Source organism: Schizosaccharomyces octosporus (assembly GCF_000150505.1).
Source record: "Schizosaccharomyces octosporus yFS286 unplaced genomic scaffold supercont6.2, whole genome shotgun sequence".
Lineage (NCBI taxonomy): Eukaryota > Fungi > Ascomycota > Schizosaccharomycetes > Schizosaccharomycetales > Schizosaccharomycetaceae > Schizosaccharomyces > Schizosaccharomyces octosporus.
This window is the reverse complement of record NW_013185620.1, coordinates 620,779-639,527: the sequence shown is the minus strand read 5'-3', so window position 1 is coordinate 639,527 and position 18,749 is coordinate 620,779. Positions and strand designations below refer to the sequence as shown.

Sequence of the window (18,749 nt, the reverse complement as noted above, 5' to 3'; positions counted from 1 at the left end):
ATTAAGCCATACCAATTTTATGCATAAAGGTATTATCCCAGGGACTTCGTTCTTCCTTTTATATACTTTTTGTAAGACAGTTGCTGTGAATTGGTAGTGTAAATCAAAGGTTTACATATTTAGTAGATTGTTATTGACAGTTATTCAAATTAGAAACATTATAGCAATATAATCCTCAAAACAAACAGAAAATTATACATTGAGATAAGTAACTGTTGAAACCATTGCCAAAGAACGCTATATGCAAGCACATGATAATTAAACCTTTTGCACATACAAAAAGCCCTTAAAAAAAACGAAAGAAAAGTATAATGACTTGTCAAAGTAGTTTGTATCATTGCGTCTTGTCTACTATGCTCGAATACAAGGTTTATCCGTAATCGCAGTATTCTAAATCATTTTGCCTATACAAATAAAATAAATCGTTACATTATTCTAAAAACGATATATACGAAAAAACCAGCATTTATCAAATAGGAATTTATAAAATTTAGACATGTGCAAATTCATTGCTTTAGATAATTTCCTAAAATACCTTCATAATATATCCATATAAAAACCTTCCTTTAAAACTTCATTAACAACATTTAACTCTGCAGACTTCATATGTCATAAAAACAAAGAGATTTAGTGTGAAGTTTTTGAAAGGTCCGGGAGAGGATGACCTGACATACGTGGTTGAGCATACATGCTTGGAGAAAAACCTGGTGAATAAGGGAGTGGAGGCTGTTGGAATCCAAAACCAGGAGGAGGAGCAGGAGCCGGTACAGAGCTCATAGGTGGTACAGGTCCCATAGGATAATGATTGTAAAGACCTGGAGGAGGATTGGAAACACCCTTGTCAGGGGAAGCCACACTACTTGTAGAAAATCCAGGAGGAGGAGGTACCGCAGGTCGGGCATCAGAATGAATAAGAGAACGGAAAAATGAAGCATCTTCAGTAGAGAGTGCATGGCTACTTAATCCAGGAGGAGGTGCGACAGAAGCAGCAGGAGAAGTGAGAGAAGACATTGTAAACATAGCTCCGGGGTTACCATGATTGACAGTAGGTGAATTGGACATAGTGGAAGGCTGCACCGCAGGAACTCTAGGCGAAGCAGATGCGCTAGAAGTTTGACGTCCTAGCATTGCAAGGACACGTTGAAATCCCTCTGCATCTTTATCATGGATAGCCGAAGGGGCGGTTGGGGCATTATTCACTTTTGGGGAAGCTGAGTGGGATACCGATGGTGTTGACTGCTTCGATGTCTCAGGACCACCTAATCCGTTGAAGAATTTACTGAATCTCGATGAGGTAGTAGAAGGAGCAACATGAGCGGCTGTTTCCAGCCCAAGAGCAGGAGAAGCAAATCGTGGAGGCGTACCACCAGGAGTTCCAATTGGCGGAGCAACAGAAGTAACAGAAGGGGCAACGGGTCGCTTTCCAAAAAGAGAGTCAACACTAACGTTTGCACGGGCAGAAAAAGAAGTGCCAGAACCAGAAGCAGCTCTTGAAAGGGAAGGAACTGGCTTTTGGGAAGCTACATGAGCAACAGCAGGCATTCCTGAAATGACAGGTGTCTCGGCCGTGTTAGCCTTCATCATACGCTTCCATGCTTCAAACTCTTCAGTACTATTGGGAATCATAGGACTTGTAGGGTTGGCACTGGCCCTTTGTTTTGACAATCGATCTAGTCCTTCATTATCATCACGACGATCGAAGTCCTTTTTACGACCATGCTTGTTAAGACTTGTCCAAGGCGATGAAGTCGATGCGATATTGTTTAAAGAAGCATTTTTTGTTGGTACAGGACCTGGAACTCCGTTCCGATGTCGTACTGCGGATCCATTGTAGACGTTTCCTAAGGATAATAAATCATCATGACGACCAATAGAGCGGCCGTTTTCATTGCTGCTTGCAAAACTGAGTTTTGGAGGCCCAAGGATGATATCTTCGTGTTCTACGGGTTAGCGTAACTTGTTCCAGCAATCGGAAGAAGGATGGTTACAACAAAGACAAGACTATACTCATCATATTTCATTCGTCACCACCCAAAAAATAATAGGACTTACTTGATTTGGCATATTTCCGATCTGACTGCATCTGTCTTCCTTCATCATCATGTTTACTACGAAACTTATGTTAGCCACAATATCAACAATCATATGGACAGTAAGTAGTACTTCACCGTTATACCATCCTAAATTTCGATCATACCTTTTCATTTCCTTTTCCTGCCGTATGTGTCGCTCGCGATCAGCTTTCATAGCCTCTGGACTACATAATCGTTAACAACCAAGAATAATTCATTGTGCATTAATAGAGTATCCTTTCTATACACTCTACAAATAACTACATACAGTATCCATTCTGGTAAATTTTCCGGTTTTTTTATAAGCGGAGATTTAGACAGATACAACAAATCCGCTTCCGAATACTGAATCACTTGAGACATTGTGGTGTCTCCTTTTCCCCTTTCTTTTTCCAAACGATCTATTCGAAATTCGTCTCTATAGTGGTTGTGGCCAAGTTCTTCCTTATCTGTTTGTGTCAAGATTTCTTTTCGTGTTCATACACAGGAAGGGTGGTGCCCAAGAGAGACTAAGTAGCAATGGGCATCAGGTAACACTGCTCTCTCATTACTGAAAACACCATAGTAAGTGAACTTGCCCAGTAACCACCACCATCAACCTGTCTATAGAACAAATATATATTGAAAAATTTGAATATGCAGATTATTCCTGATTCTAATGTACACTCCAATGTTTCCGGGGATTACAAGCTGTCCGTTTTAAGCCCTCACGGCCCTAAAGTTAACGAATTGGAGAACAAGCATCCTTTGGAAAACCGTCTTGCCAATTGGGAAGCCCAACAACGACAAGTTCGTTTGGATAGTATGCGCCGTATTTATGGTTTGCATGAACCCATTCGCCGTGAAATGGAGTTGCGTCTATCAACTCAGGTAAGTAAATAGTGCAATGCTTGTATCCCTCGATACCTATGCAGGATTTCATAGCATATTCAAAATTTCAAGTAAAAAATGTCGGATTCCTGGGATCAAGATTTGCTTTAGCTAAAATATTCCGATTTGCTAATATTTTCTTGTAGAGCGTAAGGCCTATGGCTTTGGGTGGACCTAGCAACTTCCATGCTGACATTCTTGCCAACCGTGAAGCCTGCTTAGATGAGACCGATATTTACACCGCTCAAGCTCCAATGGAAATGACTTTTCAAAACGAAGTGGCTACTCGTTATGGTCTGTAAAAAGCTTTCTGAACATTTTATGATCCTTCATTCTTTCCTTCTTCCATGCATTCTCTTCCTGTTTCCTTTTGGCCATATTTGTTACTTTATAATGATAAAATTGAGCACATTACAGTAGTTTGTCCCAAATTGATTTCTCTATGGTTTCATGAATATTACTCGACGTTTGTAAATCTACAATAAATTTTCCCATGTCCTTCCCTTTAAATTCTTGATTAAGATTGTGTTATTACAAGTTCTATTGTGTACGTAAACCGGATTCCCATAACAAAACGACTTTTAATTTTAGAAGATGTTTTTTTATCTCTTCCCTTTCAAGCTTCTGCTGTCTGGATGGATTTGGTTGACAGTAGATTTTCATACGGAAGTAACTGCAGTAAAGAATACACAGCGTTATGCTTTTTTAGAATAGCACCAGCACCTAGTGCATCTACCCTTAGAAGGATTTTCGCGATAGCTTCCCGTATCTCTCTATTTACCACACAAGATTCATACAAAGTGCATATCGTTTCAAATACATGGCGACGAAGATAAAGTTTCAAGTCTTCTCCTTTTTGTAAACCCGCCAACAACAACGATAATAACCAAGAAAGACATTTCGTGTAATCGGAAGAGGGATATAACAATTCATAAAACATAGGAATATCAGTAATGTCAATGTGTTGTCTTTGCAAGAAATAGCGGTTGATACCCAAAAACATGTGATGAGAGGGTCTCATAATTATGCTTACACTCTGAGCATAAAAATTCGCCATTAACGTGCTCAATCTTTGATTTGGAGTAGAAACGTTAACAATTATACTTGAGAGTGTTAGTTTAACTAAATGTCTTTCACGAAGCTTTTGATCTTCTAGTCCCAGAATGAAATGCTGAATGAAATGAAAACAAGCAGCTCTCAATTGATAGTTATGTAATGAAAGACCCATTATTATTAATCCCATAAAATGTTGTTGAAGAATAACTTGCATATTAGAGACTTCAGGATTTGTATGGTATAATGCGGCAACCATACCTAGTGCAAACACCGGATGATATATTTTTTCGTTCCACTCGAAGTCTTCCGTCCTTAAAAGTTTTTCACAAACATTTAAGTCTTGAAATGAATCAAGTTGAATTGGTATATAGCATGAAGGATAATGATGAATGCTTTCTAGAGCCACACGTGGCTCTAATACCGAAGATTTCTCTTTTAAGGACATTGTTATTACTTCCTCATCATTCGTAATAACCCAGCCTTTGTATCGACTGGCGACGCTGACATTGAGTCTTTCTTCCATATATCGCAGAAGTTCACAAAGAATCGAGTCATGGAGAGTGTATCTGCCTTTACACAACCGGATAATCTGATCCATAATCGATAAAGAATAGTTATTGCCCGTTATTGTAAGTTTACAGATAACAGCAGCAACAAGCGACTTATCGACACTAGAAGAACCTTCCAACATTAAAGGATTGTTCTCATTTGCTAACATCATTTGCAAAACCTTAGAGGAGTTGTATTGTTCCGATGGTATAGAAAATAATAGTTTAAGAATGAATTCCAAAACTGATTTGTTTTGAATATGTTTCAAAGCTGATTCCAAAAAGTTGTCTAAAACTGTCTTGCTTATTCCTTTTTCCACACTTGCTGAATTTTCGTTCAAATAAACACTGAAGTTGTCAATGAATGAGAACAAGCTTTTATCCAAATTATCGTTATTTGAGAAGACACGAGTCAACAGCAACAAGATATCTGAACATACATTGGAAACTTTTGATGAAATAATTTCGTGTTTGGATGCAATAATTCTTAAAAGCTCAAATATATTGAATGGAAGATAGTTTTCGGATAGTTTTGACATAATTTCGTCGAAAAAGGAGGATTTCACGTTGCAAAGAGAAACCATAGGGAACGCAGTAGCTAGAATTGATGAATTTTCAAGAATAAATTCAATATTCGATTCGAAAATAAACGTACACCAATCTTGAACCTCATTCAGAGGAATATGACTAGCATCAATGTTTTGAGCCAAAGCACTATATAATCCGATGTATTCTTTACAGAATTGATTACTCACTTCTTTGTTAGAAAGAAAAAACTTCCATAGGCTAGACGCAATTTCACACGACGCATAACTTAAAGAGCATATTATATTTACTCTTATATCGTCACAACCTTCAAGTAAAACATATTCCAATGTCTTTATAGACTTTTCTGCGAACGGTGCACCTAAAAAGTCCTTCAATTGAGGAAGATGTTCACTTAAGGACGTCGACAGTTCCGAAGACTTGGACAATGAATTTTCAAGCAAGACCTCAAAAGTTTGTTCTGACAATAGGTGTTTATTCATGGACACGTAAGTGATGTACTTAGACAAAATAGGAGAAATACTTTGACAATGCTTAGTAACAAACGAGGTATGCTCTTGCACGAAGATGTCAATTGATTGACAGGCACAGTTAGTTTGATCTTGAGACCATTGTCCCATATACTTAGCTAACAGAGGCATTTTCCATAAATTATGTTCTGTAGGGTTATTTAAAAAGTTTCTTGTTTCTTCTAACGACAGTCTGCTAATATAGCCTTCACTATTAAATGCGCGGGATTCGTGAAGAAAATCAGCATACAGCAAATTAAATTCAATGAAATCAGGATGCATGGTAAAACTTTCCAAGTTTAAGAGACTAGAAAAAATATTTCTGAGGCTTAAACTTGATTGACTATCCGTCGAATCCATATATAAATGAACACTTTCTGATAATAACTCAAAAAGTGGATATATGTTTGACTTATTGTTGTTCAAAAGTATAGCAAGCCTTTTTAACAAGACACAGAAATAAAGAAGAGCAAACCGCGGTTGAATAGAAAACCCATTTTTTATTCTCTCCCAGAACGAATCGCCATTGCACAACAGCAACAACGAAAGCAAGTCTGAATTTTGTAGCGACTCTCCCAGCTCCATGTTCTTTGCTAACTTCTCGATAATTTCAGTAAAACTAGCTATATCGCTTGCAGCAAAATTATATTCAGTTTTAACGCTATTTAGCTTTGTGGCTAACTTCGAAAGACAGCTAAAAGATTCACCACAACAACCTAAAAATACCAAACATTTAAAGATCCAATTTAAGACATACAACTTTGCATCCTGGTTAACTGACGCATCCTTCAAGAGAAATGGTATCTGTTCAAGAAGAACTATAGAAAGCGGAGAAAACGGTGGTACCATTCCATCATGATAATCCAAGAGTGATTCCTTGCAATAGCTAATAGACATGTCTAAGTAAGCATAAACACGTGACGTACATCTACTTATACACGCATTCGCATACTGTAGGACATTGCTAACATATTCTTCAGGTATAGTTTCTAAAGCTTGCAACATGGGTATAATTGGAGATACTAAAAGCGACGGTGACACGACGTCAGTTTCAGCTAGAGCGTCTTCAAGAACCTTTATAACAGCATCCTTCAACTGAGAGTATTCTGATTTTAGGTAAAGAGAAGTCAAGAAAATAAAAGGAGAATTCGACAGCTCAAAACACTTTACGTCCGGTAAGAGCTTAATAATTTCAATAAGACTTTGCAAGTGAGAACGAGAGAAAGGACGATCGATAGAAATTGAAGACAAGTCAGTGCCTAAGAAAACATTGCTGCTAATTTTGAGCTTCAAAACAGTTTCCGGAAAGAAAGTATAATAAGAGAGGATAATTTTCGACAAAGCATCCGTCAACAACTCATGCTTACTTGTTGTATAGAGCTGAATAAATATTTGCACATCAGGGAGACGACTGGATACAGCATCAGTGATCGATGTAATCAACGAAATTTTGCTTTCAGAATCTAACTCAGATTCGTCGATAGTAGTCAAGACCTGTTTTAATCTCTTAAATGCCGATAACAGTGTGTTCAAGCCTAAATAGCAAACAAGCTTGTCTGAACTATTTAGTGACTTCAACATCAAAGGCTTCGAAAATGAAGCCGGTAACGTATTCTCAACGACACTGTGAACAGACGGAGGAGTGTTGGTTTCAGGACGGAAAAAGGGTTTAGGCAAGTCCATGCTAAGGAAAGTCTGTAGAAAAGAAGTGAAGCATATCCATTGAAAGCTTAGCGTTGGCTCAGTGTTCAAACTATTTCTTTCTAAAAAGGATGCAGATATGTCAGGGCAAGCACTCAATATTTTTAGACAAAGCTCACGCTGCAAAGGATCGGTATAGATGTGCAATGAAGGCAATAGAGACTGCAAAACACGATTATAAACGTTCATATTTGCTTCAGACTTCGGAGGAGCATGCCATCCGACCGAGGAAAAGCAAAGACCCTCTCCTGGCACAGTGCAAGCTCGCAGAAAGAATTTGTGCACATGTTCGTACAGAGGAACGCCATTCATTTCTTCTTCACGTGAATAGAGACTCAGGAGACAGTTCAATGACCATTCATTGAAATAAAAAACTTTAGTAGATCTACTCACATTACGATCTAAGATTATGTATGTAAGCCAAGCCTGTAATAGATCTTTCAGAACAACCGGTTCATCGTTGTAGATCCCTTTAAACAGAGGAGTCGTAATATTTTTTGTATTTATTAGCTCTGTGCGTACCTCCTGAGTTCCGTAACGGATTAATGTGATTAACAATAATATAAATGAGGAACGTTTCTTGGAAGACGCCATACGCATCCGCTTAACATTTCGTTTTGAAGAATTTAGCTGGTTGGAAAGTTGCAGTAACTTTGTAAATACTTTACCGCTCCAATCGAAAGCTTGAAAAACTCGACCACAAGCAACCCCGTTATTCCATGAAGCCATTGCTCTCAAGATTGAGAGCGTATGTAGAGGAGAATTCGAGGCTAAATTACGGTAAAGCTGCTTTAAATGACTATTTAAAATAGCATCTATGTATCGAAGAGCAGAATTGTCTAACTCTAATGTCTGAAGAACTTTTTCCACATGAGCTGGATGTTCAATGAGAATTTTCCCCAAATCCCGAATCTCTAAACAAATTAGTATGCAATTACAAAACTTAGGCACGAACCAGCTTCTAAATCAATTGTAGAGGCATCCATTTTGCCAGATATGGCTGAACAGAAATGTCTACGAATTGGTGTTGGAAAAAGGTAGGGGAGTTGTATGCCATCTAGGACGTAAAGACTAGCACACGTTCAAGATTTTCAATATAAATTATATAGATGGTTTAAGTAAAAGACAAATAAAATCTAAATGATTCAGATTTAGTTTGGGCAAATAGAGTGAATTTTATGCATTTTCCTTTTCATTGTATCTATCTTTTCCATGCCTATAAAATCTTTGAAGATATTAATAATTATTTCGAGGACATGCATCCTAATTAACTATTGCTTGAAACACACGCTTAGTCAAAATGAGAAGTAGTCTCAATGATTGACTTCGATTATAATCTATGTTTATTGCGTTAGGTGGATCTTCTTTTGATTCTTTGCTTTTTTTATTTGACGACTATAGTGATACGCTTGCAGAAGAACTTGCATGATAGGTAGGAGAAGGCATGCCAGAGTCCAGACAAAGGAAGGCCGGATCGCAACAAAGGTTGCGTGAATGTTTCTAGAAAGAGAATCGAAATCGGAATTGTTATCAATGACATAGTCAGCAAGGTACTCTTTCTCCTGTATGGGAGTTTGAGATTGAATACGGCGATCAGCGTCTTCAGATGAATATTCAGGATTTCGTTTTAGTAATCGCCTTTTTTGTGTTTCTATAGATGATGCAACACAAATAGTTTTCCAACATATGCTGTGCATTTTTGCTTCAAATAACAACGGGACATCAAGAATTACCATGCCATGACCCGTTATATAATAGTAAAATAGGTCCTTCAGCATTGCCTTCCTAACGGCGGGATGAACGATTGAATTCAGAAGCTTGCGTTTGGATGGAGTTTCGAAAATAATCTTCCCAAGTTCAGGGCGATTCAAATTGCCATCTGGAAGGATCACTTCTTGGCCAAATTCTTTTCGAATTTGTCGTAGACAGCTCGTTCCGGGCTCCACTACTTTCCTTGCGAGGATATCAGCGTCTATTACAGGAACATGATATTTCTCATGAAACTGCTTGGAAACAGTTGTTTTTCCTAAACATAATTCAAATTAATATATATTCAAGTCACTTGTTGTAATACCAGTAGCAATGGATCCTGTCAATCCTATGATATACATAAAAGCAAAAGATATTACAAGTTTAAAGCAACAAATATCGAAATTGAATTCTATTCTTTAAAGGTTTGCAGCTCAGAGAACGATAGAACATCAACGTCAAAACGAGAATTCCTAAATAATTGAAGTATATATACACACAGAGATATGTAGAAAAAGATTCAGATTATCTTGAACCTTACAAAATCTACTTCTTACTACTTCATAGAGTTGTTGTTTTGCATCCATTCGCTTTAAATAAATTTCCACAAGTTTTTAGAATGCCTTAAATTGTATACCGACTGATAGCGAAGTATCCTATATGGCAAACTTCAGAACGCGTTTCTGAGCCTGCTGGTACCAAGGCTAACCTAACCAAGGCTTTAACATCTACGCTAAAAAATCGTATCACCGTCAGGAGATTTCAAAGATTTTCGCATTGCAATTTTCTCGCATCTTTTAAAATTTAAATTCAGCATCCTTGCATTCGCAGTTTTTAATTTCAGAATACAATGGAGGATACCGAAGATGCTACTCAGGCTACGCAGGTCACTGTAAATGAGGGCGAAAAATCCTCCGCGTTGGGAACTCAAAGTGAAAACGTTTACTTAAAATTGGTTATGACTCGCATGGGTGACGGGAAAACACATGTTATACCTCTTTCACGAGACGTTCATAATGGTGTCTGGAGGTTTGGCCGACACCGTACTTGCGAGGTCTCAATAGGCGGTCCTAGAGTTAGCAATTTTCACTTTGAAATCTATGAGGTAGAATTTCCTTGGCGAATTGTGTCCTCTCAAGAATTCATGCTAATTTAAACAGGGTCATGCTAGTGAAACGGAATCGAGGAGTAACGTTATATTTTTACATGGTATGAAGAAGGAAGGATCTGAAACAGTACTTATTTATATACTAACAAACCGATAGATCATTCTTCTAACGGCACATATCTAAACTTGGTAAGCGAATTTAATGTGACTTGGTCTTTGTACTGACGTTATGCAGGAAAGGTTACCGAAAAATGGTCGCACTCTTCTATCGCATGGAGATGAAATTCGGGTCGGTTTAGGAGTTCCCAAAGATGAAATTCGTATGTAAAAATGAAAAGAAAAATAAGTAAAAAATAGATTGACTGACAAGTGCAGGGTTTTTATGTCAGATTCCTTATGACAAATCAGAGAGCACTCGAAAAGAAGTAATTTCGTCGCTAAAATACAGATATGAAGTTCTTCGAGCCCTTGGTACAGGGACGTTTGCTATAGTAAAATTGGCTGTTGACTTAGAAACAGGAGAATATTATGCCATCAAAGTAATAAATAAGAAGAAGATTTTACTCACTAGCTCCGAAAAAGGTGCTACGGAAATGTTTCAAAGAGAAATTGAAATTTTAAAGACGCTACATCATGTACGAATTATATAACTTCAATTTTTTTCTTTTTTCTAACGGTATTTTAGCCCGGTGTTGTGCAATGCCGAGAAGTTTTCGAAACTGACGAAGAAATATTTATTGTCATGGAATATGTGGAAGGAGGAGATCTTATGGATTTCCTAATTGCAAATGGCTCGATAGATGAACAAGACAGCAAGCCTTTATTGAAAGAAATAATAGAAACCCTTATTTATTTGCATGACTCTGGTATTGCCCATAGAGATATTAAACCGGAGGTACGTCTCAAAATCATATTTGGCTTTCGAATAAGAGAACTAATTTGGCGTTAGAATATTTTGATTACCAAAGATTTTCATTTAAAACTTTCTGATTTTGGTTTAGCCAAAGTTCTTCACGGTCAAGGCACATTCTTTGAAACCTTTTGTGGAACGATGGGTTATCTGGCTCCAGAAGTTCTGCAATCGAAGACTACTCCACCAGTAGGTGGTTATGGTAATAAGGTAGACATATGGAGTCTTGGATGTGTTTTATATGTTATGTATGTGATCAGAATCCCCACTTATAGAAGATACTAATGCATCTAGGTTAACTGCTACAATACCATTTGCGGCTCCAAGTCAAGAAGAATCTGTTAAACTTATATCCAAAGCAGACTTCCCGATGTCCCCACTTCTGGAAAATGAAGTATCTTCGGAGGGTATTGACTTAATCACTCAAATGTTCCAATTGGACCCTTCAAAGCGGATTTCTGGAAGAGAAGCATTAGAACATCCATGGTTCAAAACCGAATCGTCTATTCAGGTTTTAGAGTCCCCACCACTGTCAGAATGCGAACACAATTCTACTGAACAAATCCATTCTTCTTTATAGATGTATAGCATTTATTTTTTATCAATTCAACTACTATGTAAAGAAATATATTTAGTCAAGCTTCTGTTTGCTGGCAAGTGTAAGTTACAATATTTCCTATACACAGAGCGCGTCCTATACTACGCATATCACGAACCAGCTATCCTTAGTGTATATTTAATGAGCACTTCGATTATAGAGTCACTTGTAAGAATATCGCTTTTTTTTTCTTACAAAACTGACACGTTAAATGGTTTAGCCAAACTTCTCAGAGCTAAGAACTCGTGACTTGCACGGCCATCAAGGTTCTGTTCGATCACTAGGATGGAATGTTTCAGGCCATCGTCTCGCAACTTCTTCTAATGATAGCACAGTTCGTATCTGGAATTTAGATCGCTTAGATTTTAAATATTCGACGGAGTTAGGACCACGTAGCAATGGATTAGTAGAACAAGTAGTTTGGGATCCAACTCATTCAGATCGATTAATGACTGTGTACTCCGGGAAAATGATACGCTTTTGGGATTATCGGAGTGAGTACTCTCTTCATGAGTTAACAATTTGCTAACAGTGTGCTAGGTGCTAAACCCATCGCAGAAATTCAAAGTGATTACAACAACATTTATGGAAGCTGGAGTCCTTCTGGCCGTTATTGCTGCGTTGGAAGTCGGGTAATTATAGTCATTATTATTTATGATACGTATAAACTAACCAGGAAATTTAGGATGATATGTTGTCTTTCATTGATGCTAGGGAATGGCAGATTATGCAAACATTCCAACAACCTTGTGAGGTATCATAATTTTTAAAATCTTGTTTATATATATGTTACTAATGTAAAAGACAAATGAATGCTGCTGGTCCTTCAGCGAAGACTTATTCTACATGACTACTGGTTTAGGCACTGTTCAAGTAATTGAATGGCCATCTCTTCAGAGAGTATATGAAATTAATGCACATACATCAAATTGCTATTGTATAGACATTAGTCCCGACAACGAGCGGATAGCAGTCGGTGGTGCAGACGCGATTGTTACATTATGGGATACTGATGAATGGATATGCCAAAATTCTATTACTAGATCAACGTAAGAAGTTATACAATAAATAGTTAGCTAACTTCTACCAGATATCCAATCCGCTCTTTGGGATTCAGTTTTGATGGTCGCTTTCTGGCGAGTGGATCTGAAGATCGTTATATTGATATTGTAAGATTTTGTGCATTTATGATTACTAACTATTAGGCGGATACACTAACGGGAGAACAAGTTTGGAAGCAGCCAACAAACGGTCCTTTAAATAAGCTTGCTTGGAATCCAACAAAACATATTTTAGCATATGCTTTTACGGAACCTACTAGCAGTGGTTTAAAAATTTTTGGAATATAAAAGGTAAAAAACTATCACTAAGTTTGCTTCCTTCCCGGTGCAAGCTTTGACGTTTTCGTCAAATTCATCCACTAAGTTCCCGTACCCTTTACCGGCACTGTATTCCACTGGGGGAAAATATAACAGTGATCTTCTGAATTGTAGACAGAGTCTCCATGTCTGCAATGCCAGATAAAAATGAGATTAAAGGATTAAAACACTCATTATTGCCCTCTCAAGCACCTATAGCGTACATCTTACACGTACATGCTTATTATTTAACGGAGGCTCTTTTACGAAAATATTTCCCTATAGGAAACATAATAATCACATGGGAAGATGACCATAGAGCGTATTTAACGTTTGATTCTTCCGAGCAAGCTCAATCGGCCTACTTAAATTACTTGTGTCTTGGTAGTCAATTTAACGCAGTTGTAAAGCCAGTTTACCTTTCTCACGATGAAATACTTCGGCTATGTAGTAGGAAAAGAATTCATATCGACATGGATGTTGCTGAAAGGTTGGTTCAACGTTAAAGATTCATGATTGTAAAAAGTTGTACTCTAATAAATACGTTTTTATATGTTGATATAATATCCACCTGTATGAATTCGTAACAGCAGCATTAGCGACCATATTTGCATAGAACTTTTTTGAGAGCCTAGAGGTATATTAATATATAGTTTCGTTTAAGTATCAATACATAATTTGGAATTGAGAAGCTTCATTCTTGGTTTTACTCTTTGATCAATATTTGAAACTTTTGTTGAATAGAATAAATGTATCTGCTTCAAAAGTAAAGTTAAGAAATAAACAAAACTATTAACCTAGTCGTTCTTTTTGTTTTATGTCAACGAAATTTATAGCAGCAAGATTTTCAAGTCCTGTTAATACTCGTCTTCTACCTCATTATTTTGGATGGATTCCATAGCTCTAAACTAAAGTATCGGATATACATGATAATTTGAAAAGATATAATATATGAAGGCCTATATAGATCAACGGCTATTATCGTCGAGAATTGGGCTTCGTTTTCTTAGTCAACAAGCGAACGCTAAGAAATATTCCAATTCGCTTTGTTTACCAAAAACAACTTTCCCTATTCGCAATGATGAACGTGAAAATGAGAAGAAATATATGAAAGAAATAACCGATGATTTATACATATGGCAAAAAAAGAACATACCATCTTCAGAATCCTTCATTCTCTTAGACGGACCACCGTACGCGAATGGGAAGTTACACATCGGCCATGCATTGAATAAGATTTTGAAAGACATGGTGAATAGGTGGAAACTTTTAAATGGCCGTCAAATTAGATACGTTCCCGGATGGGATTGTCACGGACTTCCTATCGAACTGAAAGCGTTGCAGCAGAATGTACAAGAAGGATCTCCTTCACAGATAAGAAAAACTGCTGAAGATTTTGCGAAAAATGCCATGGATGATCAAATGAACCTCTTTCGACGTTTAGGCGTTATGGCAGACTGGTCGTCTAGATATACAACCATGAGCCACGAGTATCAAATTTCAGAATTGCAAGTGTTCCGAACTTTAGTCGAGAAGGGCATGATTTTTCGTCAGTTTAAACCTGTATATTGGAGCCCGTCCAGTCGTTCAGCTCTTGCAGAATCTGAAATTGAATATAATGATAGTCATGTTAGTTCTTCGCTTTATTTTTCCTTCCCAGTGAATAATTTTACTAGCAATGGGAAATACTATGAAAATGTCAAAGCTTTAGTTTGGACAACTACTCCATGGACCATACCCTCCAATTTGGCACTTGCCTTTCATCCAAATGTGAATTATGGAATATTTTCCAATGGTGAGCAGAAGTACATTGTAGCAAAGAACTTGGTGCCTTTCTTAAGTCTTTTAAAAGATTTTGAAGAGGTTGAAACTTGCACCTGTAAAACTCTTCAATCACTAACATATCAAAATCCCTTAATCCCTGGAAAAGTACATCCATTTCTTCCTGCTGAGTATGTATCAGATACCACCGGTACTGGTATTGTGCATGTCGCTCCGGGTCACGGAATTGACGATTATTTATTAGGTTTAGAACATTCTCTGTCTCCCTTTTCTCCTGTAGATGACAATGGCGCGTACACAAAAGATGCTCTAGATGGATCCCTAATTGGCTTGGACGTTTTAAATGAGGGAGGAAAAAAAGTCCTTGAGCTGATGAAAGCAAAGGGTATGGTAGTTCAGCTGACTTCTTATAAACATCGTTATCCATATGACTGGCGAAACAGAAAGCCGTTAATATTAAGAGCAACCGCTCAGTGGTTTATTTCTTTAAAATCTGTAAAGGATAAAGCAATTGAAGCTCTTCAATCTGTTAAGATGATTCCTGCAAATGGAATGTCACGACTCTCCGGGTTTTTGAATAGTCGACCTGAATGGTGTATTTCAAGACAACGTTCATGGGGTCTTCCAATCCCTGTACTTTATGAGAAGTCATCTGGAGAACCGCTACTTACGCCCACAAGTATTTCTTATATCATAAGCAAGATGGAAGTGAAAGGGGTTGACGCCTGGTTCAATGATGATGAAGATATTAATTGGGTTCCTCCAGAATTTAGAACTAAAGAATACGTTCGTGGTAAAGAGACCCTTGATGTTTGGTTTGATTCTGGAAGTGGCTTTACTACAGTACCGTTCCGTAAGAATAAGCCTCTTATAGACTTGTGTCTTGAGGGTAGTGATCAACATAGAGGTTGGTTTCAGTCTCTTATTTTAATCTATCTTGCCGTTTCCGGTTCGAAGAATTCGCCTTTTATGTCCTTATTCACTCATGGGTTTGTTTTCGACGAGAAAGGCATGAAACAATCGAAGTCTTTGGGAAATGTCACTGATCCAGAAGACATTTTAGATGGAAATAATCGTACCTCGAAAAAGCAATTGTACGGCATTGACTTGTTAAGACTATGGGTTGGCAGTTGCGATAGCACAAACGATATAAATCTCGGTCCCAATTTATTAAATCAAGTCGGAGAGTCATTGAAAAAGTGGAGGCTTACTTGCAGGTTTTGCTTGGGAAATTTGTATGACTTTTCTTTGAAGGACGAGGTTGCCTATAATCAACTCCACCGTATTGATCAAGTGGCTTTAGCAAAGACCGCAGAATTTCAAAATGAAATTCAAAGTAGTTATGAATCACTTACTTTCAATAAGGCTGTCCAAAGTATTTTACAATACATGAATAGCTTTCTTTCTTCTACATATTTCGATTCAATCAAAGATCGATTATACTCAGATGACCCAAACAGCCTTTCTAGACGAAGTGCTCAAACTACACTATACAAAATTCTGCTAACAATCATATGGTCGATTTCACCTATTGTACCTCTGTTGTCCCAAGAGGTTTGGAGGAGCTTTCCCAATACTTTACAGCCTTCCTATTCAACACCTTTTCATGCTGGTGCTAGTTTTTTGCTTCAGGGAATTCAGGAGTCAGTAAGTCTAGAAAAAAGTTTGTTGCTGGAAGAGTACCAATTATTGCAAAAAATCAAGTACTCCTTCAACCTATTACTACAAGAAGCAAGAAGCCAACATGGTATTCGAAGCCCCTTGGAAACAGAGGCTCTCATAGGTATCGAACACGAAGGCTTACAGAACGTTCTTAAGAAATATGGAAATGACTTATCCTTGATTTTAGGAGCCTCAAAGGTTCATATGGATAGATCCAATACTACTGATGAGTCAAAGAATTCGTTGTGGGCTTTACAAGATGTATTGCAATGCAATCTTGGAAAATTACAAATAAAGATTAAGCCTGCGCAATTAAAAAAATGCTTGAGGTGTTGGATGCATACTGTCTCAGAAGGAGAAGTATGCCAACGTTGCAACGGCGTACTTTCCTCTTAGAATATACGTTTCTTTTATGAAAAGTAAATATTTTTTTTTTAACTTAGACAAATTTCAATTTCCCTTAATCAATCTTTTTGATATCTTTTACTATTATAAGTATTTGTTCAATTTAGTGAGACTTCATCTTATCCGTTATATGAGTGTGTGCACCAAGTGAGAGTTTGACCTTTGCCAAATCGAAAGAAAATGTCGAAACGCGGTGCTGATCATCAACTTACAAAGGATCAAGACGAATCCGATGATGATCGTAGTGGTTCTGTTGAATTAGCAACCGAAGCACCAGCCGATGTCATCGCTTCTAGAAAGTATGGAATTTAATGAAGTGTCTCCGAAGCTAACAGTCTAGAATTGCTAAGCCCAAAACAAGGAAGCGTCCTGCTGGAATATCACAGCCGGGAGGACTTTTTTCAGGACTAGCAAAAGCAGATCCTGCTAAACCTGTTGCCTCCCCTTTTACCTTTGAAAAGCCAACGAACATGGTTTCTTCGACTGATAAATATGAAACATTATTGAAGAAACGAGGTTTGAATAAGGCATTTTTGGATAGTGTACAGAAAAGTATAGAAAATGATCCATTTGGAAATCTTTCAATTTTGATGGACGAATATAAGAAACATCTTGAGTCCATTGAGAGTTCTGTATTGGATTCAAGCAGGACACAAAATGACACATCTAAATCCGCTTCAGAGGCAGAGTCCGTGAAAACTACTCAAATAGACTCTGGCAAGAGCTTAAACGATAATGAAGTCGCACCCAAAAATATTTCAGCAAAGCCATCTGGATCTACTTTGCCTGTTCCAGGTGCTCCACGTTTTGGATTTTCTGCACCTGATCTAAGCAAGTCTTTTCAGTTTAACCCATCGTCACTTACACCTACGGGTCCTTTGGCCGCCTTCAATAAGGAAATTACCAAGCCAAATGAAGAGAAAAGCTCGACTTTTGGATCCGAAACTCAGACCAAGACTCCCTTCTCTTTTGGTCAAAAGTCATCTTTCAACCCGACTTTTTCCTTCCAAAAAACTTCACAAGAACAAGGTGAAAAGAAGCCTAGCAATGATTCAAACAACGAGAACAAAGAAGAAGATACTACTCAAAAGAAAGGATTTAATTTTTCATGGGATCCCAGTAAACCTATTAAATTTGAAGCTCCCGAAAAGAAGTTTACCTTCACAAACCCCTTGTCAGCTAAAAAGCCAGCTCCGACTCCCGAAGTTAAGCCACCCAACGCTGCATCAATTGGCTTCTCTTTTGGTACCAATCCTAATCCATTCTCATTTGCAGCCAAGCCTCCTGCTAGCGTAAATAATGAAGGAACGACGGATGACAAGAATGAAGAAGAGCAAACGGAGGCTGCTGATGAGGATAAAGAAGAGGATAAGAAAGATGATGAAAAGCAAGACAATTCTTTAGCCGCCAGTAAAGGTCAAGGAGAAGAAAATGAAGACAGTATTTTTGAAACGAGAGCCAAGCTTTATCGTTTTAATCCTACCACAAAGTCTTACGCGGACATTGGTCTCGGCCCCCTTAGATTAAATGTCGATAGAACCACCAATGCTGCCAGACTTCTTGCCCGTGTCGATGGTAATGGTAAACTTCTTTTGAACGTTCGTTTATGTAAAGACTTTGAATATAAATTAGCTGGAGAGAAAGCGTTGACTGTTCCGGCGGCTTCTGATGATGGAAAAGGGCTGGTAACTTATTTGATTCGCGTTAAGGAAAAAGGCACGGCTGAACAGTTACTTAAGAATTTGAACGAAAGGAAGGCTACTTTATAAATTTAGTCTGACAGAGAATGTAGTTGTCGGTTTCATTAAAGTTAGACAATGCTTTGACTTTGGTTTGTAAATTAGAGTATTGATTCACTTACTTACTGGATGGGCG

At 37.7% G+C, this 18,749-nt stretch overlaps 9 protein-coding genes across 9 annotated transcripts; 6 read left to right on the top strand and 3 right to left on the bottom strand.

The window, feature by feature from the left end:
- Nucleotides 1–228: 228 nt before the first annotated feature.
- SOCG_03919 (uncharacterized protein) lies at nt 229–2,545 on the bottom strand. Its single transcript, XM_013163829.1, has 4 exons — nt 2,341–2,545; nt 2,198–2,257; nt 2,053–2,108; nt 229–1,940 (listed from the first exon to the last, which is right to left on the bottom strand). Exons 1-4 carry the CDS (start codon nt 2,433–2,435, stop codon nt 628–630), a joined length of 1,524 nt encoding a protein of 507 aa, XP_013019283.1. The 5' UTR covers nt 2,436–2,545; the 3' UTR covers nt 229–627.
- Nucleotides 2,546–2,616: 71 nt separating this feature from the next.
- On the top strand, nt 2,617–3,407 carry SOCG_03918 (proteasome maturation factor Ump1). Its single transcript, XM_013163828.1, has 2 exons — nt 2,617–2,942; nt 3,089–3,407. Exons 1-2 carry the CDS (start codon nt 2,709–2,711, stop codon nt 3,242–3,244), a joined length of 390 nt encoding a protein of 129 aa, XP_013019282.1. The 5' UTR covers nt 2,617–2,708; the 3' UTR covers nt 3,245–3,407.
- SOCG_03917 (ribosome biogenesis protein Urb1) lies at nt 3,383–8,412 on the bottom strand. Its single transcript, XM_013163827.1, has 2 exons — nt 8,258–8,412; nt 3,383–8,216 (listed from the first exon to the last, which is right to left on the bottom strand). Exons 1-2 carry the CDS (start codon nt 8,286–8,288, stop codon nt 3,559–3,561), a joined length of 4,689 nt encoding a protein of 1,562 aa, XP_013019281.1. The 5' UTR covers nt 8,289–8,412; the 3' UTR covers nt 3,383–3,558.
- SOCG_03916 (dephospho-CoA kinase) lies at nt 8,406–9,569 on the bottom strand. The gene is made up of 2 exons (XM_013163826.1): nt 9,377–9,569; nt 8,406–9,328 (listed from the first exon to the last, which is right to left on the bottom strand). The coding sequence occupies exons 1-2, from the start codon at nt 9,411–9,413 to the stop codon at nt 8,646–8,648; spliced, it is 720 nt and encodes a 239-aa protein (XP_013019280.1). The 5' UTR covers nt 9,414–9,569; the 3' UTR covers nt 8,406–8,645.
- A 147-nt stretch (nt 9,570–9,716) lies between these two features.
- Nucleotides 9,717–11,685, top strand: SOCG_03915 (CAMK/RAD53 protein kinase Cds1). The gene is made up of 8 exons (XM_013163825.1): nt 9,717–10,156; nt 10,212–10,260; nt 10,317–10,348; nt 10,395–10,479; nt 10,535–10,794; nt 10,845–11,054; nt 11,109–11,317; nt 11,364–11,685. The coding sequence occupies exons 1-8, from the start codon at nt 9,902–9,904 to the stop codon at nt 11,647–11,649; spliced, it is 1,386 nt and encodes a 461-aa protein (XP_013019279.1). The 5' UTR covers nt 9,717–9,901; the 3' UTR covers nt 11,650–11,685.
- A 123-nt stretch (nt 11,686–11,808) lies between these two features.
- Nucleotides 11,809–13,016, top strand: SOCG_03914 (TRE Xcomplex subunit Tex1; the record flags this gene model as incomplete). The annotated part of the gene is made up of 7 exons (XM_013163824.1): nt 11,809–11,835; nt 11,888–12,161; nt 12,208–12,299; nt 12,353–12,421; nt 12,472–12,716; nt 12,758–12,836; nt 12,873–13,016. 7 exons carry the CDS (start codon nt 11,809–11,811, stop codon nt 13,014–13,016), a joined length of 930 nt encoding a protein of 309 aa, XP_013019278.1.
- Nucleotides 13,017–13,180: 164 nt separating this feature from the next.
- On the top strand, nt 13,181–13,531 carry SOCG_03913 (uncharacterized protein; the record flags this gene model as incomplete). Its single annotated transcript, XM_013163823.1, has 1 exon — nt 13,181–13,531. One exon carries the CDS (start codon nt 13,181–13,183, stop codon nt 13,529–13,531), a length of 351 nt encoding a protein of 116 aa, XP_013019277.1.
- A 298-nt stretch (nt 13,532–13,829) lies between these two features.
- SOCG_03912 (isoleucine-tRNA ligase) lies at nt 13,830–16,995 on the top strand. Its single transcript, XM_013163822.1, has one exon. The coding sequence runs from the start codon at nt 13,977–13,979 to the stop codon at nt 16,863–16,865; it is 2,889 nt and encodes a 962-aa protein (XP_013019276.1). The 5' UTR covers nt 13,830–13,976; the 3' UTR covers nt 16,866–16,995.
- On the top strand, nt 16,933–18,747 carry SOCG_03911 (nucleoporin Nup61). The gene is made up of 2 exons (XM_013163821.1): nt 16,933–17,173; nt 17,215–18,747. The coding sequence occupies exons 1-2, from the start codon at nt 17,055–17,057 to the stop codon at nt 18,641–18,643; spliced, it is 1,548 nt and encodes a 515-aa protein (XP_013019275.1). The 5' UTR covers nt 16,933–17,054; the 3' UTR covers nt 18,644–18,747.
- Nucleotides 18,748–18,749: the final 2 nt, after the last annotated feature.